The 20031-nt window shown below is 57.0% G+C and overlaps 1 protein-coding gene across 1 annotated transcript in view; it reads right to left on the bottom strand.

The window, feature by feature from the left end:
• Window positions 1–20031, bottom strand: part of LOC142474716 (class II histocompatibility antigen, M beta 1 chain) — a 63195-nt gene that overhangs the window by 30467 nt on the left and 12697 nt on the right. The window contains exons 2-3 of the mRNA XM_075580901.1: window positions 16323–16610; window positions 9426–9707 (exon numbers count right to left, since the gene is read on the bottom strand). Coding sequence (XP_075437016.1) covers window positions 9426–9707; window positions 16323–16610 — 570 coding nt within the window. The remainder of the gene's footprint in view (window positions 1–9425; window positions 9708–16322; window positions 16611–20031) is intronic.

Genomic DNA, 20031 nt, shown 5'->3' with positions numbered 1-20031 from the left:
GCGCCCTGGTTATTGGGATATTATATGGGGTCAGCGCCCTGGTTATTGGGATATTATATGGGGTCAGCGCCCTGGTTATTGGGATATTATATGGGGTCAGCGCCCTGGTTATTTGGATATTATATGGGGTCAGCGCCCTGGTTATTGGGATATTATATGGGGTCAGCGCTCTGGTTATTGGGATATTATATGGGGTCAGCGCCCTGGTTATTGGGATATTATATGGGGTCAGCGCTCTGGTTATTGGGATATTATATGGGGTCAGCGCTCTGGTTATTGGGATAGTATATGGGGTCAGCGCTCTGGTTATTGGGATAGTATATGGGGTCAGCGCTCTGGTTATTGGGATATTATTTGGGGTCAGCGCTCTGGTTATTTGGATATTATATGGGTCAGCGCTCTGGTTATTGGGATATTATTTGGGGTCAGCGCTCTGGTTATTGGGATATTATATGGGTCAGCGCTCTGGTTATTGGGATATTATATGGGGTCAGCGCTCTGGTTATTGGGATATTATATGGGGTCAGCGCCCTGGTTATTGGGATATTATATGGGGTCAGCGCCCTGGTTATTGGGATATTATATGGGGTCAGCGCTCTGGTTATTGGGATATTATATGGGGTCAGCGCCCTGGTTATTGGGATATTATATGGGGTCAGCGCCCTGGTTATTGGGATATTATATGGGGTCAGCGCCCTGGTTATTGGGATATTATATGGGGTCAGCGCCCTGGTTATTGGGATATTATATGGGGTCAGCGCCCTGGTTATTGGGATATTATATGGGGTCAGCGCCCTGGTTATTGGGATATTATATGGGGTCAGCGCTCTGGTTATTGGGATATTATATGGGGTCAGCGCTCTGGTTATTGGGATATTATATGGGGTCAGCGCCCTGGTTATTGGGATATTATATGGGGTCAGCGCTCTGGTTATTGGGATATTATATGGGGTCAGCGCTCTGGTTATTGGGATATTATATGGGGTCAGCCCCCTGGTTATTGGGATATTATATGGGGTCAGCCCCCTGGTTATTGGGATATTATATGGGGTCAGCGCCCTGGTTATTGGGATATTATATGGGGTCAGCCCGCTGGTTATTGGGATATTATATGGGGTCAGCGCTCTGGTTATTGGGATATTATATGGGGTCAGCGCTCTGGTTATTGGGATATTATATGGGGTCAGCGCCCTGGTTATTGGGATATTATATGGGGTCAGTCCCCTGGTTATTGGGATATTATATGGGGTCAGCGCTCTGGTTATTGGGATATTATATGGGGTCAGTGCCCTGGTTATTGGGATATTATATGGGGTCAGCGCTCTGGTTATTGGGATATTATATGGGGTCAGCGCCCTGGTTATTGGGATATTATATGGGGTCAGCGCTCTGGTTATTGGGATATTATATGGGGTCAGCGCTCTGGTTATTTGGATATTATATGGGGTCAGCGCTTTGGTTATTGGGATATTATATGGGGTCAGCGCTCTGGTTATTGGGATATTATATGGGGTCAGCGCTCTGGTTATTGGGATATTATATGGGGTCAGCGCCCTGGTTATTGGGATATTATATGGGGTCAGCGCCCTGGTTATTGGGATATTATATGGGGTCAGCGCCCTGGTTATTGGGATATTATATGGGGTCAGCGCCCTGGTTATTGGGATATTATATGGGGTCAGCGCCCTGGTTATTGGGATATTATATGGGGTCAGCGCTCTGGTTATTGGGATATTATATGGGGTCAGCGCCCTGGTTATTGCGATATTATATGGGGTCAGCGCTCTGGTTATTGGGATATTATATGGGGTCAGCGCTCTGGTTATTGGGATAGTATATGGGGTCAGCGCTCTGGTTATTGGGATAGTATATGGGGTCAGCGCTCTGGTTATTGGGATATTATTTGGGGTCAGCGCTCTGGTTATTGGGATATTATATGGGTCAGCGCTCTGGTTATTGGGATATTATTTGGGGTCAGCGCTCTGGTTATTGGGATATTATATGGGTCAGCGCTCTGGTTATTGGGATATTATATGGGGTCAGCGCTCTGGTTATTGGGATATTATATGGGGTCAGCGCCCTGGTTATTGGGATATTATATGGGGTCAGCGCCCTGGTTATTGGGATATTATATGGGGTCAGTGCTCTGGTTATTGGGATATTATATGGGGTCAGCGCCCTGGTTATTGGGATATTATATGGGGTCAGCGCCCTGGTTATTGGGATATTATATGGGGTCAGCGCCCTGGTTATTGGGATATTATATGGGGTCAGCGCCCTGGTTATTGGGATATTATATGGGGTCAGCGCCCTGGTTATTGGGATATTATATGGGGTCAGCGCCCTGGTTATTGGGATATTATATGGGGTCAGCGCTCTGGTTATTGGGATATTATATGGGGTCAGCGCTCTGGTTATTGGGATATTATATGGGGTCAGCGCCCTGGTTATTGGGATATTATATGGGGTCAGCGCTCTGGTTATTGGGATATTATATGGGGTCAGCGCTCTGGTTATTGGGATATTATATGGGGTCAGCCCCCTGGTTATTGGGAAATTATATGGGGTCAGTCCCCTGGTTATTGGGATATTATATGGGGTCAGCGCTCTGGTTATTGGGATATTATATGGGGTCAGCCCCCTGGTTATTGGGATATTATATGGGGTCAGCGCTCTGGTTATTGGGATATTATATGGGGTCAGCGCTCTGGTTATTGGGATATTATATGGGGTCCGCGCTCTGGTTATTGGGATATTATATGGGGTCAGCGCTCTGGTTATTGGGATATTATATGGGGTCAGCCCCCTGGTTATTGGGATATTATATGGGGTCAGCGCCCTGGTTATTGGGATATTATATGGGGTCAGCCCGCTGGTTATTGGGATATTATATGGGGTCAGCGCTCTGGTTATTGGGATATTATATGGTGTCAGCGCTCTGGTTATTGGGATATTATATGGGGTCAGCGCTCTGGTTATTGGGATATTATATGGGGTCAGCGCCCTGGTTATTGGGATATTATATGGGGTCAGTCCCCTGGTTAATGGGATATTATATGGGGTCAGCGCTCTGGTTATTGGGATATTATATGGGGTCAGTGCCCTGGTTATTGGGATATTATATGGGGTCAGTGCTCTGGTTATTGGGATATTATATGGGGTCAGCGCCCTGGTTATTGGGATATTATATGGGGTCAGCGCCCTGGTTATTGGGATATTATATGGGGTCAGCGCCCTGGTTATTGGGATATTATATGGGGTCAGCGCCCTGGTTATTGGGATATTATATGGGGTCAGCGCCCTGGTTATTGGGATATTATATGGGGTCAGCGCCCTGGTTATTGGGATATTATATGGGGTCAGCGCTCTGGTTATTGGGATATTATATGGGGTCAGCGCTCTGGTTATTGGGATATTATATGGGGTCAGCGCCCTGGTTATTGGGATATTATATGGGGTCAGCGCTCTGGTTATTGGGATATTATATGGGGTCAGCCCCCTGGTTATTGGGATATTATATGGGGTCAGCGCCCTGGTTATTGGGATATTATATGGGGTCAGCCCGCTGGTTATTGGGATATTATATGGGGTCAGCGCTCTGGTTATTGGGATATTATATGGTGTCAGCGCTCTGGTTATTGGGATATTATATGGGGTCAGCGCTCTGGTTATTGGGATATTATATGGGGTCAGCGCCCTGGTTATTGGGATATTATATGGGGTCAGTCCCCTGGTTATTGGGATATTATATGGGGTCAGCGCTCTGGTTATTGGGATATTATATGGGGTCAGCGCCCTGGTTATTGGGATATTATATGGGGTCAGCGCCCTGGTTATTGGGATATTATATGGGGTCAGCGCCCTGGTTATTGGGATATTATATGGGGTCAGCGCCCTGGTTATTGGGATATTATATGGGGTCAGCGCCCTGGTTATTGGGATATTATATGGGGTCTGCGCCCTGGTTATTGGGATATTATATGGGGTCAGCGCTCTGGTTATTGGGATATTATATGGGGTCAGCGCTCTGGTTATTGGGATATTATATGGGGTCAGCGCTCTGGTTATTGGGATATTATATGGGGTCAGCCCCCTGGTTATTGGGATATTATATGGGGTCAGCGCCCTGGTTATTGGGATATTATATGGGGTCAGCCCACTGGTTATTGGGATATTATATGGGGTCAGCGCTCTGGTTATTGGGATATTATATGGTGTCAGCGCTCTGGTTATTGGGATATTATATGGGGTCAGCGCTCTGGTTATTGGGATATTATATGGGGTCAGCGCCCTGGTTATTGGGATATTATATGGGGTCAGTCCCCTGGTTATTGGGATATTATATGGGGTCAGCGCTCTGGTTATTGGGATATTATATGGGGTCAGCGCTCTGGTTATTGGGATATTATATGGGGTCAGCGCTCTGGTTATTGGGATATTATATGGGGTCAGCGCTCTGGTTATTGGGATATTATATGGGGTCAGTGCCCTGGTTATTGGGATATTATATGGGGTCAGCGCTCTGGTTATTGGGATATTATAAGGGGTCAGTGCCCTGGTTATTGGGATAGTATATGGGGTCAGCGCCCTGGTTATTGGGATATTATATGGGGTCAGTGCCCTGGTTATTGGGATATTATATGGGGTCAGCGCTCTGGTTATTGGGATATTATAAGGGGTCAGTGCCCTGGTTATTGGGATAGTATATGGGGTCAGCGCCCTGGTTATTGGGATATTATATGGGGTCAGCGGTCGTGTTATTGGGATAGTATATGGGGTCAGCGCTCTGGTTATTGGGATATTATATGGGGTCAGTGCCCTGGTTATTGGGATATTATATGGGGTCAGTGCTCTGGTTATTGGGATATTATAAGGGGTCAGTGCCCTGGTTATTGGGATAGTATATGGGGTCAGCGCCCTGGTTATTGGGATATTATATGGGGTCAGTGCCCTGGTTATTGGGATATTATATGGGGTCAGCGCTCTGGTTATTGGGATATTATAAGGGGTCAGTGCCCTGGTTATTGGGATAGTATATGGGGTCAGCGCCCTGGTTATTGGGATATTATATGGGGTCAGCGCTCTGGTTATTGGGATATTATAAGGGGTCAGCGCCCTGGTTATTGGGATAGTATATGGGGTCAGCGCCCTGGTTATTGGGATAGTATATGGGGTCAGTGCCCTGGTTATTGGGATAGTATATGGGGTCAGCGCCCTGGTTATTGGGATAGTATATGGGGTCAGCGCCCTGGTTATTGGGATAGTATATGGGGTCAGCCCCCTGGTTATTGGGATATTATATGGGGTCAGCCCCCTGGTTATTGGGATATTATATGGGGTCAGCGCTCTGGTTATTGGGATATTATATGGGGTCAGCGCCCTGGTTATTGGGATATTATATGGGGTCAGCGCTCTGGTTATTGGGATATTTTATGGGGTCAGCGCTCTGGTTATTGGGATATTATATGGGGTCAGCCCCCTGGTTATTGGGATATTATATGGGGTCAGTCCCCTGGTTATTGGGATATTATATGGGGTCAGCGCTCTGGTTATTGGGATATTATATGGGGTCAGCGCCCTGGTTATTGGGATATTATATGGGGTCAGCGCCCTGGTTATTGGGATATTATATGGGGTCAGCACCCTGGTTATTGGGATATTATATGGGGTCAGCGCCCTGGTTATTGGGATATTATATGGGGTCAGCGCCCTGGTTATTGGGATATTATATGGGGTCAGCGCCCTGGTTATTGGGATATTATATGGGGTCAGCGCTCTGGTTATTGGGATATTATATGGGGTCAGCGCTCTGGTTATTGGGATATTATATGGGGTCAGCGCCCTGGTTATTGGGATATTATATGGGGTCAGCGCTCTGGTTATTGGGATATTATATGGGGTCAGCCCCCTGGTTATTGGGATATTATATGGGGTCAGCGCCCTGGTTATTGGGATATTATATGGGGTCAGCCCGCTGGTTATTGGGATATTATATGGGGTCAGCGCTCTGGTTATTGGGATATTATATGGTGTCAGCGCTCTGGTTATTGGGATATTATATGGGGTCAGCGCTCTGGTTATTGGGATATTATATGGGGTCAGCGCCCTGGTTATTGGGATATTATATGGGGTCAGTCCCCTGGTTATTGGGATATTATATGGGGTCAGCGCTCTGGTTATTGGGATATTATATGGGGTCAGCGCCCTGGTTATTGGGATATTATATGGGGTCAGCGCCCTGGTTATTGGGATATTATATGGGGTCAGCGCACTGGTTATTGGGATATTATATGGGGTCAGCGCCCTGGTTATTGGGATATTATATGGGGTCAGCGCCCTGGTTATTGGGATATTATATGGGGTCAGCGCCCTGGTTATTGGGATATTATATGGGGTCAGCGCTCTGGTTATTGGGATATTATATGGGGTCAGCGCTCTGGTTATTGGGATATTATATGGGGTCAGCGCTCTGGTTATTGGGATATTATATGGGGTCAGCGCTCTGGTTATTGGGATATTATATGGGGTCAGCGCCCTGGTTATTGGGATATTATATGGGGTCAGTCCCCTGGTTATTGGGATATTATATGGGGTCAGCGCTCTGGTTATTGGGATATTATATGGGGTCAGCGCTCTGGTTATTGGGATATTATATGGGGTCAGCGCTCTGGTTATTGGGATATTATATGGGGTCAGCGCTCTGGTTATTGGGATATTATATGGAGTCAGCGCTCTGGTTATTGGGATATTATATGGGGTCAGTGCCCTGGTTATTGGGATATTATATGGGGTCAACGCTCTGGTTATTGGGATATTATAAGGGGTCAGTGCCCTGGTTATTGGGATAGTATATGGGGTCAGCGCCCTGGTTATTGGGATATTATATGGGGTCAGTGCCCTGGTTATTGGGATATTATATGGGGTCAGCGCTCTGGTTATTGGGATATTATAAGGGGTCAGTGCCCTGGTTATTGGGATAGTATATGGGGTCAGCGCCCTGGTTATTGGGATATTATATGGGGTCAGCGGTCGTGTTATTGGGATAGTATATGTGGTCAGCGCTCTGGTTATTGGGATATTATATGGGGTCAGTGCCCTGGTTATTGGGATATTATATGGGGTCAGCGCTCTGGTTATTGGGATATTATAAGGGGTCAGTGCCCTGGTTATTGGGATAGTATATGGGGTCAGCGCCCTGGTTATTGGGATATTATATGGGGTCAGTGCCCTGGTTATTGGGATATTATATGGGGTCAGCGCTCTGGTTATTGGGATATTATAAGGGGTCAGTGCCCTGGTTATTGGGATAGTATATGGGGTCAGCGCCCTCGTTATTGGGATATTATATGGGGTCAGCGCTCTGGTTATTGGGATATTATAAGGGGTCAGCGCCCTGGTTATTGGGATAGTATATGGGGTCAGCGCCCTGGTTATTGGGATAGTATATGGGGTCAGTGCCCTGGTTATTGGGATAGTATATGGGGTCAGCGCCCTGGTTATTGGGATAGTATATGGGGTCAGCGCCCTGGTTATTGGGATAGTATATGGGGTCAGCCCCCTGGTTATTGGGATATTATATGGGGTCAGCCCCCTGGTTATTGGGATATTATATGGGGTCAGCGCTCTGGTTATTGGGATATTATATGGGGTCAGCGCTCTGGTTATTGGGATATTATATGGGGTCAGCGCCCTGGTTATTGGGATAGTATATGGGGTCAGCCCCCTGGTTATTGGGATATTATATGGGGTCAGCGCCCTGGTTATTGGGATAGTATATGGGGTCAGCGCCCTGGTTATTGGGATAGTATATGGGGTCAGTGCCCTGGTTATTGGGATAGTATATGGGGTCAGCGCCCTGGTTATTGGGATAGTACATGGGGTCAGCGCCCTGGTTATTGGGATAGTATATGGGGTCAGCCCCCTGGTTATTGGGATATTATATGGGGTCAGCCCCCTGGTTATTGGGATATTATATGGGGTCAGCGCTCTGGTTATTGGGATATTATATGGGGTCAGCGCTCTGGTTATTGGGATATTATATGGGGTCAGCGCTCTGGTTATTGGGATATTATATGGGGTCAGCCCCCTGGTTATTGGGATATTATATGGGGTCAGTGCCCTGGTTATTGGGATATTATATGGGGTCAGCGCTCTGGTTATTGGGATATTATATGGGGTCAGCGCTCTGGTTATTGGGATATTATATGGGGTCAGCGCTCTGGTTATTGGGATATTATATGGGGTCAGCACTCTGGTTATTGGGATATTATATGGGGTCAGCGCTCTGGTTATTGGGATATTATATGGGGTCAGCCCCCTGGTTATTGGGATATTATATGGGGTCAGCCCCCTGGTTATTGGGATATTATATGGGGTCAGCGCTCTGGTTATTGGGATATTATATGGGGTCAGCGCTCTGGTTATTGGGATATTATATGGGGTCAGCGCTCTGGTTATTGGGATATTATATGGGGTCAGCCCCCTGGTTATTGGGATATTATATGGGGTCAGTGCCCTGGTTATTGGGATATTATATGGGGTCAGCGCTCTGGTTATTGGGATATTATATGGGGTCAGCGCTCTGGTTATTGGGATATTATATGGGGTCAGCGCTCTGGTTATTGGGATATTATATGGGGTCAGCACTCTGGTTATTGGGATATTATATGGGGTCAGCGCTCTGGTTATTGGGATATTATATGGGGTCAGCCCCCTGGTTATTGGGATATTATATGGGGTCAGTGCCCTGGTTATTGGGATATTATATAGGGTCAGCGCTCTGGTTATTGGGATATTATATGGGGTCAGCGCTCTGGTTATTGGGATATTATATGGGGTCAGCGCTCTGGTTATTGGGATATTATATGGGGTCAGCACTCTGGTTATTGGGATATTATATGGGGTCAGCACCCTGGTTATTGGGATATTATATGGGGTCAGCCCCCTGGTTATTGGGATATTATATGGGGTCAGCGCTCTGGTTATTGGGATATTATATGGGGTCAGCCCCCTGGTTTTTGGGATATTATATGGGGTCAGCCCCCTGGTTATTGGCATATTATATGGGGTCAGCGCCCTGGTTATTGGGATATTATATGGGGTCAGCCCCTTGGTTATTGGGATATTATATGGGGTCAGCGCCCTGGTTATTGGGATAGTATATGGGGTCAGCGCTCTGGTTATTGGGATATTATATGGGGTCAGCGCCCTGGTTATTGGGATAGTATATGGGGTCAGCGCCCTGGTTATTGGGATATTATATGGGGTCAGCGCCCTGGTTATTGGGATAGTATAAGGGGTCAGCGCCCTGGTTATTGGGATATTATATGGGGTCAGCGCTCTGGTTATTGGGATATTATATGGGGTCAGCGCTCTGGTTATTGGGATAGTATATGGGGTCAGTGAGTGGCCCTGCTCACACTCACTCCATTCCTGCCGCATCAGGGACTCTTGGCTGGAGTGTCGCACAACGCACTCGTACAGGTCCTCAGAACGCGCGTCCGTCACGTCCAGCAGGGTCACGACCCGGTAGGTCCAGTCTCCAGCAGGGAGGGCAGCGCTGGAGTTCGTGGCCTCCTGGATCTTCTCATTCTTCACCCAGGATACCACGATGTCCCGAGGGTAGAAGCCCCACACGTGGCACACCAGCAGGGGGCGGTCATTCTCCTGTCTGCGCTCCGAGAGGTACACCCTCATGGAGGGGGGCACTGCAGAATAAGAGAGGAGGGGAGAGGGGGAGAGGGGGGAGAGGGAGAGGAACAGAAGGAGAGGGGGAGAGAGGAGAGAGAATTTGGGTGAGGAAAAATGTGTTAAAACAAAGGCCTGAGAGGTCCCCCTCTCACCTCTCCTCCCCACAGTGCCCCCCCAGTAATCCTGCACTTCCCCCCTCTCTCTCGTCTCCCCCTCTCACCTCTCCTCCCCACGGTGCCCCCCCAGTACTCCTGCACCTCCCCCTCTCACCTCTCCCCACGGTGCCCCCCCAGTACTCCTGCACCTCCCCCTCTCACCTCTCCCCACGGTGCCCCCCCAGTACTCCTGCACCTCCCCCTCTCACCTCTCCCCACGGTGCCCCCCCAGTACTCCTGCACCTCCCCCTCTCACCTCTCCTCCCCACGGTGCCCCCCCAGTACTCCTGCACCTCCCCCTCTCACCTCTCCTCCCCACGGTGCCCCCCCAGTACTCCTGCGCCTCCCCCTCTCACCTCTCCCCACGGTGCCCCCCCAGTACTCCTGCACCTCCCCCTCTCACCTCTCCCCACGGTGCCCCCCAGTACTCCTGCACCTCCCCCTCTCACCTCTCCCCACGGTGCCCCCCAGTACTCCTGCACCTCCCCCTCTCACCTCTCCTCCCCACAGTGCCCCCCCAGTAATCCTGCACTTCCCCCCTCTCTCTCGTCTCCCCCTCTCACCTCTCCTCCCCACGGTGCCCCCCCAGTACTCCTGCACCTCCCCCTCTCACCTCTCCCCACGGTGCCCCCCCAGTACTCCTGCACCTCCCCCTCTCACCTCTCCCCACGGTGCCCCCCAGTACTCCTGCACCTCCCCCTCTCACCTCTCCTCCCCACGGTGCCCCCCCAGTACTCCTGCACCCCTCCCCCTCTCACCTCTCCCCACGGTGCCCCCCAGTACTCCTGCGCCTCCCCCTCTCACCTCTCCCCACGGTGCCCCCCAGTACTCCTGCACCTCCCCCTCTCACCTCTCCTCCCCACGGTGCCCCCCCAGTACTCCTGCACCCCTCCCCCTCTCACCTCTCCCCACGGTGCCCCCCAGTACTCCTGCACCTCCCCCTCTCACCTCTCCCCACGGTGCCCCCCAGTACTCCTGCACCTTCCCCCTCTCACCTCTCCTCCCCACGGTGCCCCCCCCAGTACTCCTGCACCCCTCCCCCTCTCACCTCTCCCACGGTGCCCCCCAGTACTCCTGCACATACCTATCCGACAACAGGAGCAAGTCAACTAGAACCCCTCCCCTCTCCCTCTCCACGCGATTCCCCCCTCCCCTACCCCCCCCATCCGGCCCCCGATGACTCCCCTCCTCTCACCTCTCCTCCCCACGGTGCCCCCCCCAGTACTCCTGCACCCCTCCCCCTCTCACCTCTCCCCACGGTGCCCCCCAGTACTCCTGCACCTTCCCCCTCTCACCTCTCCTCCCCACGGTGCCCCCCCCAGTACTCCTGCACCTCCCCCTCTCACCTCTCCTCCCCACGGTGCCCCCCAGTACTCCTGCACCTTCCCCCTCTCACCTCTCCTCCCCACGGTGCCCCCCCCAGTACTCCTGCACCTCCCCCTCTCACCTCTCCTCCCCACGGTGCCCCCCCAGTACTCCTGCACCTCCCCCTCTCACCTCTCCTCCCCATGGTGCCCCCCCCAGTACTCCTGCGCCTCCCCCTCTCACCTTTCCTCCCCACGGTGCCCTCCCCAGTACTCCTGCACCTCCCCCTCTCACCTCTCCTCCCCACGGTGCCCCCCCAGTACTCCTGCACCTCCCCCTCTCACCTCTCCTCCCCACGGTGCCCCCCCAGTACTCCTGCGCCTCCCCCTCTCACCTCTCCTCCCCACGGTGCCCCCCCAGTACTCCTGCACCTCCCCCTCTCAGCTCTCCTCCCCACGGTGCCCCCCAGTACTCCTGCACCTCCCCCTCTCACCTCTCCTCCCCACGGTGCCCCCCAGTACTCCTGCGCCTCCCCCTCTCACCTTTCCTCCCCATGGTGCCCCCCCCCAGTACTCCTGCGCCTCCCCCTCTCACCTCTCCTCCCCACGGTGCCCCCCCAGTACTCCTGCACCTCCCCCTCTCCTCCCCACGGTGCCCCCCCAGTACTCCTGCACCACACCCTCTCACCTCTCCTCCCCACGGTGCCCCCCAGTACTCCTGCACCTCCCCCTCTCACCTCTCCTCCCCACGGTGCCCCCCAGTACTCCTGCACCTCCCCCTCTCCTCCCCACGGTGCCCCCCCAGTACTCCTGCGCCTCCCCCTCTCACCTCTCCTCCCCACTGTGCCCCCCCCAGTACTCCTGCGCCTCCCCCTCTCACCTCTCCTCCCCACTGTGCCCCCCCCAGTACTCCTGCACCTCCCCCTCTCACCTTTCCTCCCCACGGTGCCCCCCCAGTACTCCTGCGCCTCCCCTTCTCACCTCTCCTCCCCACGGTGCCCCTCCAGTACTCCTGCGCCTCCCCCTCTCACCTCTCCTCCCCACGGTGCCCCCCCAGTACTCCTGCACCTCCCCCTCTCACCTTTCCTCCCCACGGTGCCCCCCCCAGTACTCCTGCACCTCCCCCTCTCACCTCTCCTCCCCACGGTACCCCCCCAGCACTCCTGCACCTCCCCCTCTCACCTCTCCTCCCCACGGTGCCCCCCCAGTACTCCTGCGCCTCCCCCTCTCACCTCTCCTCCCCACGGTGCCCCCCCAGTACTCCTGCGCCTCCCCCTCTCACCTCTCCTCCCCACAGTGCCCCCCCAGTACTCCTGCGCCTCCCCCTCTCACCTCTCCTCCCCACGGTGCCCCCCCAGTACTCCTGCGCCTCCCCCTCTCACCTCTCCTCCCCACGGTGCCCCCCAGTACTCCTGCACCTCCCCCTCTCACCTCTCCTCCCCACGGTGCCCCCCCAGTACTCCTGCACCTCCCCCTCTCACCTTTCCTCCCCACGGTGCCCCCCCCCAGTACTCCTGCGCCTCCCCCTCTCACCTCTCCTCCCCACGGTGCCCCCCCAGTACTCCTGCACCTCCGCCTCTCACCTCTCCTCCCCACGGTGCCCCCCAGTACTCCTGCACCTCCGCCTCTCACCTCTCCTCCCCACGGTGCCCCCCCAGTACTCCTGCGCCTCCCCCTCTCACCTCTCCTCCCCACGGTGCCCCCCCTGTACTCCTGCGCCTCCCCCTCTCACCTCTCCTCCCCACGGTGCCCCCCCTGTACTCCTGCGCCTCCCCCTCTCACCTCTCCTCCCCACAGTGCCCTCCCAGTACTCCTGCGCCTCCCCCTCTCACCTCTCCTCCCCACGGTGCCCCCCAGTACTCCTGCGCCTCCCCCTCTCACCTCTCCTCCCCACGGTGCCCCCCCAGTACTCCTGCACCTCCCCCTCTCACCTCTCCTCCCCACGGTGCCCCCCCAGTACTCCTGCACCTCCGCCTCTCACCTCTCCTCCCCATGGTGCCCCTCCAGTACTCCTGCGCCTCCCCCTCTCACCTCTCCTCCCCACGGTGCCCCCCCAGTACTCCTGCGCCTCCCCCTCTCACCTCTCCTGCCCACGGTGCCCCCCAGTACTCCTGCACCTCCCCCTCTCACCTCTCCTCCCCACGGTGCCCCCCCAGTACTCCTGCGCCTCCCCCTCTCACCTCTCCTCCCCATGGTGCCCCCCCAGTACTCCTGCGCCTCCCCCTCTCACCTCTCCTCCCCACGGTGCCCCCCCAGTACTCCTGCGCCTCCCCCTCTCACCTCTCCTCCCCACGGTGCCCCCCCCCAGTACTCCTGCGCCTCCCCCTCTCACCTCTCCTCCCCACGGTGCCCCCCCAGTACTCCTGCACCTCCCCCTCTCACCTCTCCTCCCCATGGTGCCCCCCAGTACTCCTGCGCCTCCCCCTCTCACCTTTCCTCCCCACGGTGCCCCCCAGTACTCCTGCGCCTCCCCCTCTCACCTCTCCTCCCCACGGTGCCCCCCCCAGTACTCCTGCGCCTCCCCCTCTCACCTCTCCTCCCCACGGTGCCCCCCCAGTACTCCTGCACCTCCCCCTCTCACCTCTCCTCCCCATGGTGCCCCCCAGTACTCCTGCGCCTCCTCCTCTCACCTCTCCTCCCCACGGTGCCCCCCCAGTACTCCTGCGCCTCCCCCTCTCACCTCTCCTCCCCACGGTGCCCCCCCAGTACTCCTGCGCCTCCCCCTCTCACCTTTCCTCCCCACGGTGCCCCCCCCAGTACTCCTGCGCCTCCCCCTCTCACCTCTCCTCCCCATGGTGCCCCCCCAGTACTCCTGCGCCTCCCCCTCTCACCTCTCCTCCCCACGGTGCCCCCCCAGTACTCCTGCACCTCCCCCTCTCACCTCTCCTCCCCACGGTGCCCCCCCCAGTACTCCTGCGCCTCCCCCTCTCACCTCTCCTCCCCACGGTGCCCCCCCAGTACTCCTGCACCTCCCCCTCTCACCTCTCCTCCCCATGGTGCCCCTCCAGTACTCCTGCACCTCCCCCTCTCACCTCTCCTCCCCATGGTGCCCCTCCAGTACTCCTGCGCCTCCCCCTCTCACCTCTCCTCCCCACGGTGCCCCCCCAGTACTCCTGCACCTCCCCCTCTCACCTCTCCTCCCCATGGTGCCCCTCCAGTACTCCTGCGCCTCCCCCTCTCACCTCTCCTCCCCACGGTGCCCCCCCAGTACTCCTGCGCCTCCCCCTCTCACCTCTCCTCCCCACGGTGCCCCCCCAGTACTCCTGCGCCTCCCCCTCTCACCTCTCCTCCCCACGGTGCCCCCCCAGTACTCCTGCGCCTCCCCCTCTCACCTCTCCTCCCCACGGTGCCCCCCCAGTACTCCTGCGCCTCCCCCTCTCACCTCTCCTCCCCACGGTGCCTCCCCAGTACTCCTGCGCCTCCCCCTCTCACCTCTCCTCCCCACGGTGCCCCCCAGTACTCCTGCGCCTCCCCCTCTCACCTCTCCTCCCCACGGTGCCCCCCAGTACTCCTGCACCTCCCCCTCTCACCTCTCCTCCCCACGGTGCCCCCCCCAGTACTCCTGCGCCTCCCCCGCGCACTTCCTCCCCACGGTGCCCCCCCAGTACTCCTGCGCCTCCCCCTCTCACCTCTCCTCCCCATGGTGCCCCCCTAGTACTCCTGCGCCTCCCCCTCTCACCTCTCCTCCCCATGGTGCCCCCCCAGTACTCCTGCACCTCCCCCTCTCACCTCTCCTCCCCACGGTGCCCCCCCAGTACTCCTGCACCTCCCCCTCTCACCTCTCCTCCCCACGGTGCCCCCCCCAGTACTCCTGCACCTCCCCCTCTCACCTCTCCTCCCCACGGTGCCCCCCAGTACTCCTGCGCCTCCCCCTCTCACCTCTCCTCCCCACGGTGCCCCCCCCAGTACTCCTGCACCTCCCCCTCTCACCTCTCCTCCCCACGGTGCCCCCCAGTACTCCTGCGCCTCCCCCTCTCACCTCTCCTCCCCACGGTGCCCCCCCAGTACTCCTGCGCCTCCCCCTCTCACCTCTCCTCCCCATGGTGCCCCCCCAGTACTCCTGCACCTCCGCCTCTCACCTCTCCTCCCCACGGTGCCCCCCCCCAGTACTCCTGCGCCTCCCCCTCTCACCTCTCCTCCCCACGGTGCCCCCCCAGTACTCCTGCACCTCCCCCTCTCACCTCTCCTCCCCACGGTGCCCCCCAGTACTCCTGCGCCTCCCCCTCTCACCTCTCCTCCCCACGGTGCCCCCCCAGTACTCCTGCGCCTCCCCCTCTCACCTTTCCTCCCCATGGTGCCCCCCAGTACTCCTGCGCCTCCCCCTCTCACCTCTCCTCCCCACGGTGCCCCCCCAGTACTCCTGCACCTCCGCCTCTCACCTCTCCTCCCCACGGTGCCCCCCCCAGTACTCCTGCACCTCCCCCTCTCACCTCTCCTCCCCACGGTGCCCCCCCAGTACTCCTGCGCCTCCCCCTCTCACCTCTCCTCCCCACGGTGCCCCCCCAGTACTCCTGCACCTCCCCCTCTCACCTTTCCTCCCCACGGTGCCCCCCCAGTACTCCTGCACCTCCCCCTCTCACCTCTCCTCCCCACGGTGCCCCCCAGTACTCCTGCGCCTCCCCCTCTCACCTCTCCTCCCCACGGTGCCCCCCCAGTACTCCTGCGCCTCCCCCTCTCACCTCTCCTCCCCACGGTGCCCCCCAGTACTCCTGCACCTCCCCCTCTCACCTTTCCTCCCCACGGTGCCCCCCAGTACTCCTGCGCCTCCCCCTCTCACCTCTCCTCCCCATGGTGCCCCCCAGTACTCCTGCGCCTCCCCCTCTCACCTCTCCTCCCCACGGTGCCCCCCAGTACTCCTGCGCCTCCCCCTCTCACCTCTCCTCCCCACGGTGCCCCCCCAGTACTCCTGCGCCTCCCCCTCTCACCTCTCCTCCCCTCGGTGCCCCCCCAGTACTCCTGCGCCTCCCCCTCTCACCTCTCCTCCCCACGGTGCCCCCCCAGTACTCCTGCACCTCCCCCTTTCACCTCTCCTCCCCACGGTGCCCCCCAGTACTCCTGCACCTCCCCCTCTCACCTCTCCTCCCCACGGTGCCCCCCAGTACTCCTGCACCTCCCCCTCTCACCTCTCCTCCCCACGGTGCCCCCCCAGTACTCCTGCGCCTCCCCCTCTCACCTCTCCTCCCCACGGTGCCCCCCCAGTACTCCTGCGCCTCCCCCGCGCACTTCCTCCCGCTCTCCCGCATGCGCTGGACGATCCCCGGGATGGCGTTGAGCTGGCTGCTGATGTTTGCCGCCACTTTGTACATCTGGGCGATGCAGTGACCGCACGGGACAAACATCTCCTCCGTCCGGTCGTACGCCACCACCAGCTGGTGGTTAAAGGTCAGCGCGTAGAAGAACGTCACGTTCCCCCCCGGCTGCCCCCCAAAACTGCAGCCGCTGTTCTGCTGCATCACAAACCCTGCGCGGGGGGGGGGGGGAGAGAAAGGTTAAAGGTCAGAGAGGGGAACCCCAACTTAACCCTCTCCCTGCTGCACACTGCAGGACCTTTAGTGAACAGACTCCTGCGGGTATACCACATTGTGCGAGCGATATCCCCTACGTCCCATATATTGGGGTCACACCAGGGGTCCGGTGACCACGTGTAATCGGGTAACGGTCTCCATTATATTCCGGATTTATACCTAAATAAAGCTCGTGCCTTTCACTGCTGAATACTGCTGTATATCGCTATGGTGTGGCTGGATATACCGTGCACCAGTTCCACACTTAGGAACAGTGCAATACTCGTGCAATACCCGTGCAATACCCGTGCAATACTCGTGCAATACTCGTGCAATACCAGTGCAATACTCGTGCAATACCCGTGCAATACCCGTGCAATACTCGTGCAATACTCGTGCAATACCCGTGCAATACCAGTGCAATACTCGTGCAATACTCGTGCAATACCCGTGCAATACTCGTGCAATACTCGTGCAATACCCGTGCAATACCAGTGCAATACTCGTGCAATACTCGTGCAATACCCGTGCAATACTCGTGCAATACCCGTGCAATACCCGTGCAATACCCGTGCAATACCCGTGCAATACTCGTGCAATACTCGTGCAATACCCGTGCTCTGTTGAGGCTCATGTTTACACTTGTTACAAAATGTATACTGGATTGTGTCCACAGAGCGTCCCCTAGTGGACAGCGATGGAACTTTGTCGGAGGATTTAGGCTGCGCTTATAGCGCCGGCGACGGCGCGTCAAAACAAATGCATTGCCGCCGTCGCGTGCGCTTATAGTAAGCGCGGTGCGACGGAGCGCGGGATTGGTCGCGATCGCTGGAAGTCATCTCAATTTGATTTTTCCAGCGACCGCAGCCTGACGTCACCGGCACTATAACCGCAGCCTGACGTCACCGGCACTATAACCGCAGCCTGACGTCGCCATCACTATAACCGCAGCCTGACGTCGCCGGCACTATAACCGCAGCCAGACGTCGCCGGCACTATAACCGCAGCCTGACGTCACCGGCACTATAACCGCAGCCTGACGTCGCCATCACTATAACCGCAGCCTGACGTCGCCGGCACTATACCCGCAGCGTGACGTCGCCGGCACTATAACCGCAGCCTGACATCGCCGTCACTATAACCGCAGCCTGACATCGCCGGCACTATAACCGCAGCCTGACGTCGCCGTCACTATAACCGCAGCCTGACGTCGCCGTCACTATAACCGCAGCCTGACGTCGCCGGCACTATAAGCGCAGCCTGACGTCGCCGGCACTATAACCGCAGCCTGACGTCGCCGTCACTATAACCGCAGCCTGACGTCGCCGTCACTATAACCGCAGCCTGACGTCGCTGGCACTATAACCGCAGCCTGACATCGCCGGCACTATAACCGCAGCCTGACGTCGCCGTCACTATAACCGCAGCCTGACGTCGCCGTCACTATAACCGCAGCCTGACATCGCCATCACTATAAGCGCAGCCTGACGTCGCCGGCACTATAAGCGCGGCCTGACGTCGCCGGCACTATAACCGCAGCCTGACGTCGCCGTCACTATAACCGCAGCCTGACGTCGCCGGCACTATAACCGCAGCCTGACGTCGCCGGCACTATAACCGCAGCCTGACGTCGCCGCACTATAACCGCAGCCTGACATCGCCATCACTATAACCGCAGCCTGACGTCGCCGCACTATAACCGCAGCCTGACATCGCCATCACTATAACCGCAGCCTGACGTCGCCGGCACTATAACCGCAGCGTTACGTCGCCGGCACTACAAGCGCAGCCTGACATCGCCGGCACTATAACCGCAGCCTGACATCGCCGGCACTATAACCGCAGCCTGACATCGCCGGCACTATAACCGCAGCCTGACGTCGCCGGCACTATAACCGCAGCCTGACATCGCCGGCACTATAACCGCAGCCTGACGTCGCCGGCACTATAACCGCAGCCTGACATCGCCGGCACTATAACCGCAGCCTGACGTCGCCGGCACTATAACCGCAGCCTGACGTCGCCGGCACTATAACCGCAGCCTGACGTCGCCGGCACTATAACCGCAGCCTGACATCGCCATCACTATAACCGCAGCCTGACGTCGCCGTCACTATAACCGCAGCCTGACATCGCCGTCACTATAACCGCAGCCTGACGTCACCGGCACTATAACCGCAGCCTGACGTCACCGGCACTATAACCGCAGCCTGACGTCGCTGTCACTATAACCGCAGCCTGACGTCGCCGGCACTATAACCGCAGCCTGACGTCGCCGGCACTATAACCGCAGCCTGACGTCGCCGGCACTATAACCGCAGCCTGACGTCGCCGGCACTATAACCGCAGCCTGACGTCGCCGGCACTATAACCGCAGCCTGACGTCGCCGGCACTATAACCGCAGCCTGACGTCGCCGGCACTATAACCGCAGCCTGACGTCGCTGGCACTATAACCGCAGCCTGACGTCCCCGTCACTATAACCGCAGCCTGACGTCGCCGTCACTATAACCGCAGCCTGACGTCGCCGGCACTATAACCGCAGCCTGACGTCGCCGGCACTATAACCGCAGCCTGACATCGCCGGCACTATAACCGCAGCCTGACATCGCCGTCACTATAACCGCAGCCTGACGTCGCCGGCACTATAACCGCAGCCTGACGTCGCCGGCACTATAACCGCAGCCTGACGTCGCTGGCACTATAACCGCAGCCTGACGTCCCCGTCACTATAACCGCAGCCTGACGTCGCCGTCACTATAACCGCAGCCTGACGTCGCCGGCACTATAACCGCAGCCTGACGTCGCCGGCACTATAACCGCAGCCTGACGTCGCCGGCACTATAACCGCAGCCTGACATCGCCGGCACTATAACCGCAGCCTGACATCGCCGGCACTATAACCGCAGCCTGACGTCGCCGGCACTATAACCGCAGCCTGACATCGCCGGCACTATAACCGCAGCCTGACGTCGCTGGCACTATAACCGCAGCCTGACATCGCCGGCACTATAACCGCAGCCTGACATCGCCATCACTATAACCGCAGCCTGACGTCGCCGGCACTATAACCGCAGCCTGACGTCGCCGGCACTATAACCGCAGCCTGACGTCACCGGCACTATAACCGCAGCCTGACGTCGCCGGCATTATAACCGCAGCCTGACGTCGCCGGCACTATAACCGCAGCCTGACGTCGCCGGCACTATAACCGCAGCCTGACATCGCCATCACTATAACCGCAGCCTGACGTCGCCGGCACTATAACCGCAGCCTGACGTCGCCGGCACTATAACCGCAGCCTGACGTCCCCGTCACTATAACCGCAGCCTGACGTCGCCGGCACTATAACCGCAGCCTGACGTCACCGGCACTATA

Source organism: Ascaphus truei, assembly GCF_040206685.1.
Source record: "Ascaphus truei isolate aAscTru1 chromosome 20 unlocalized genomic scaffold, aAscTru1.hap1 SUPER_20_unloc_2, whole genome shotgun sequence".
In the NCBI taxonomy this organism is placed as follows: Eukaryota; Metazoa; Chordata; class Amphibia; order Anura; family Ascaphidae; genus Ascaphus; species Ascaphus truei.
This window is presented reverse-complemented; position numbering and strand designations above follow the sequence as displayed.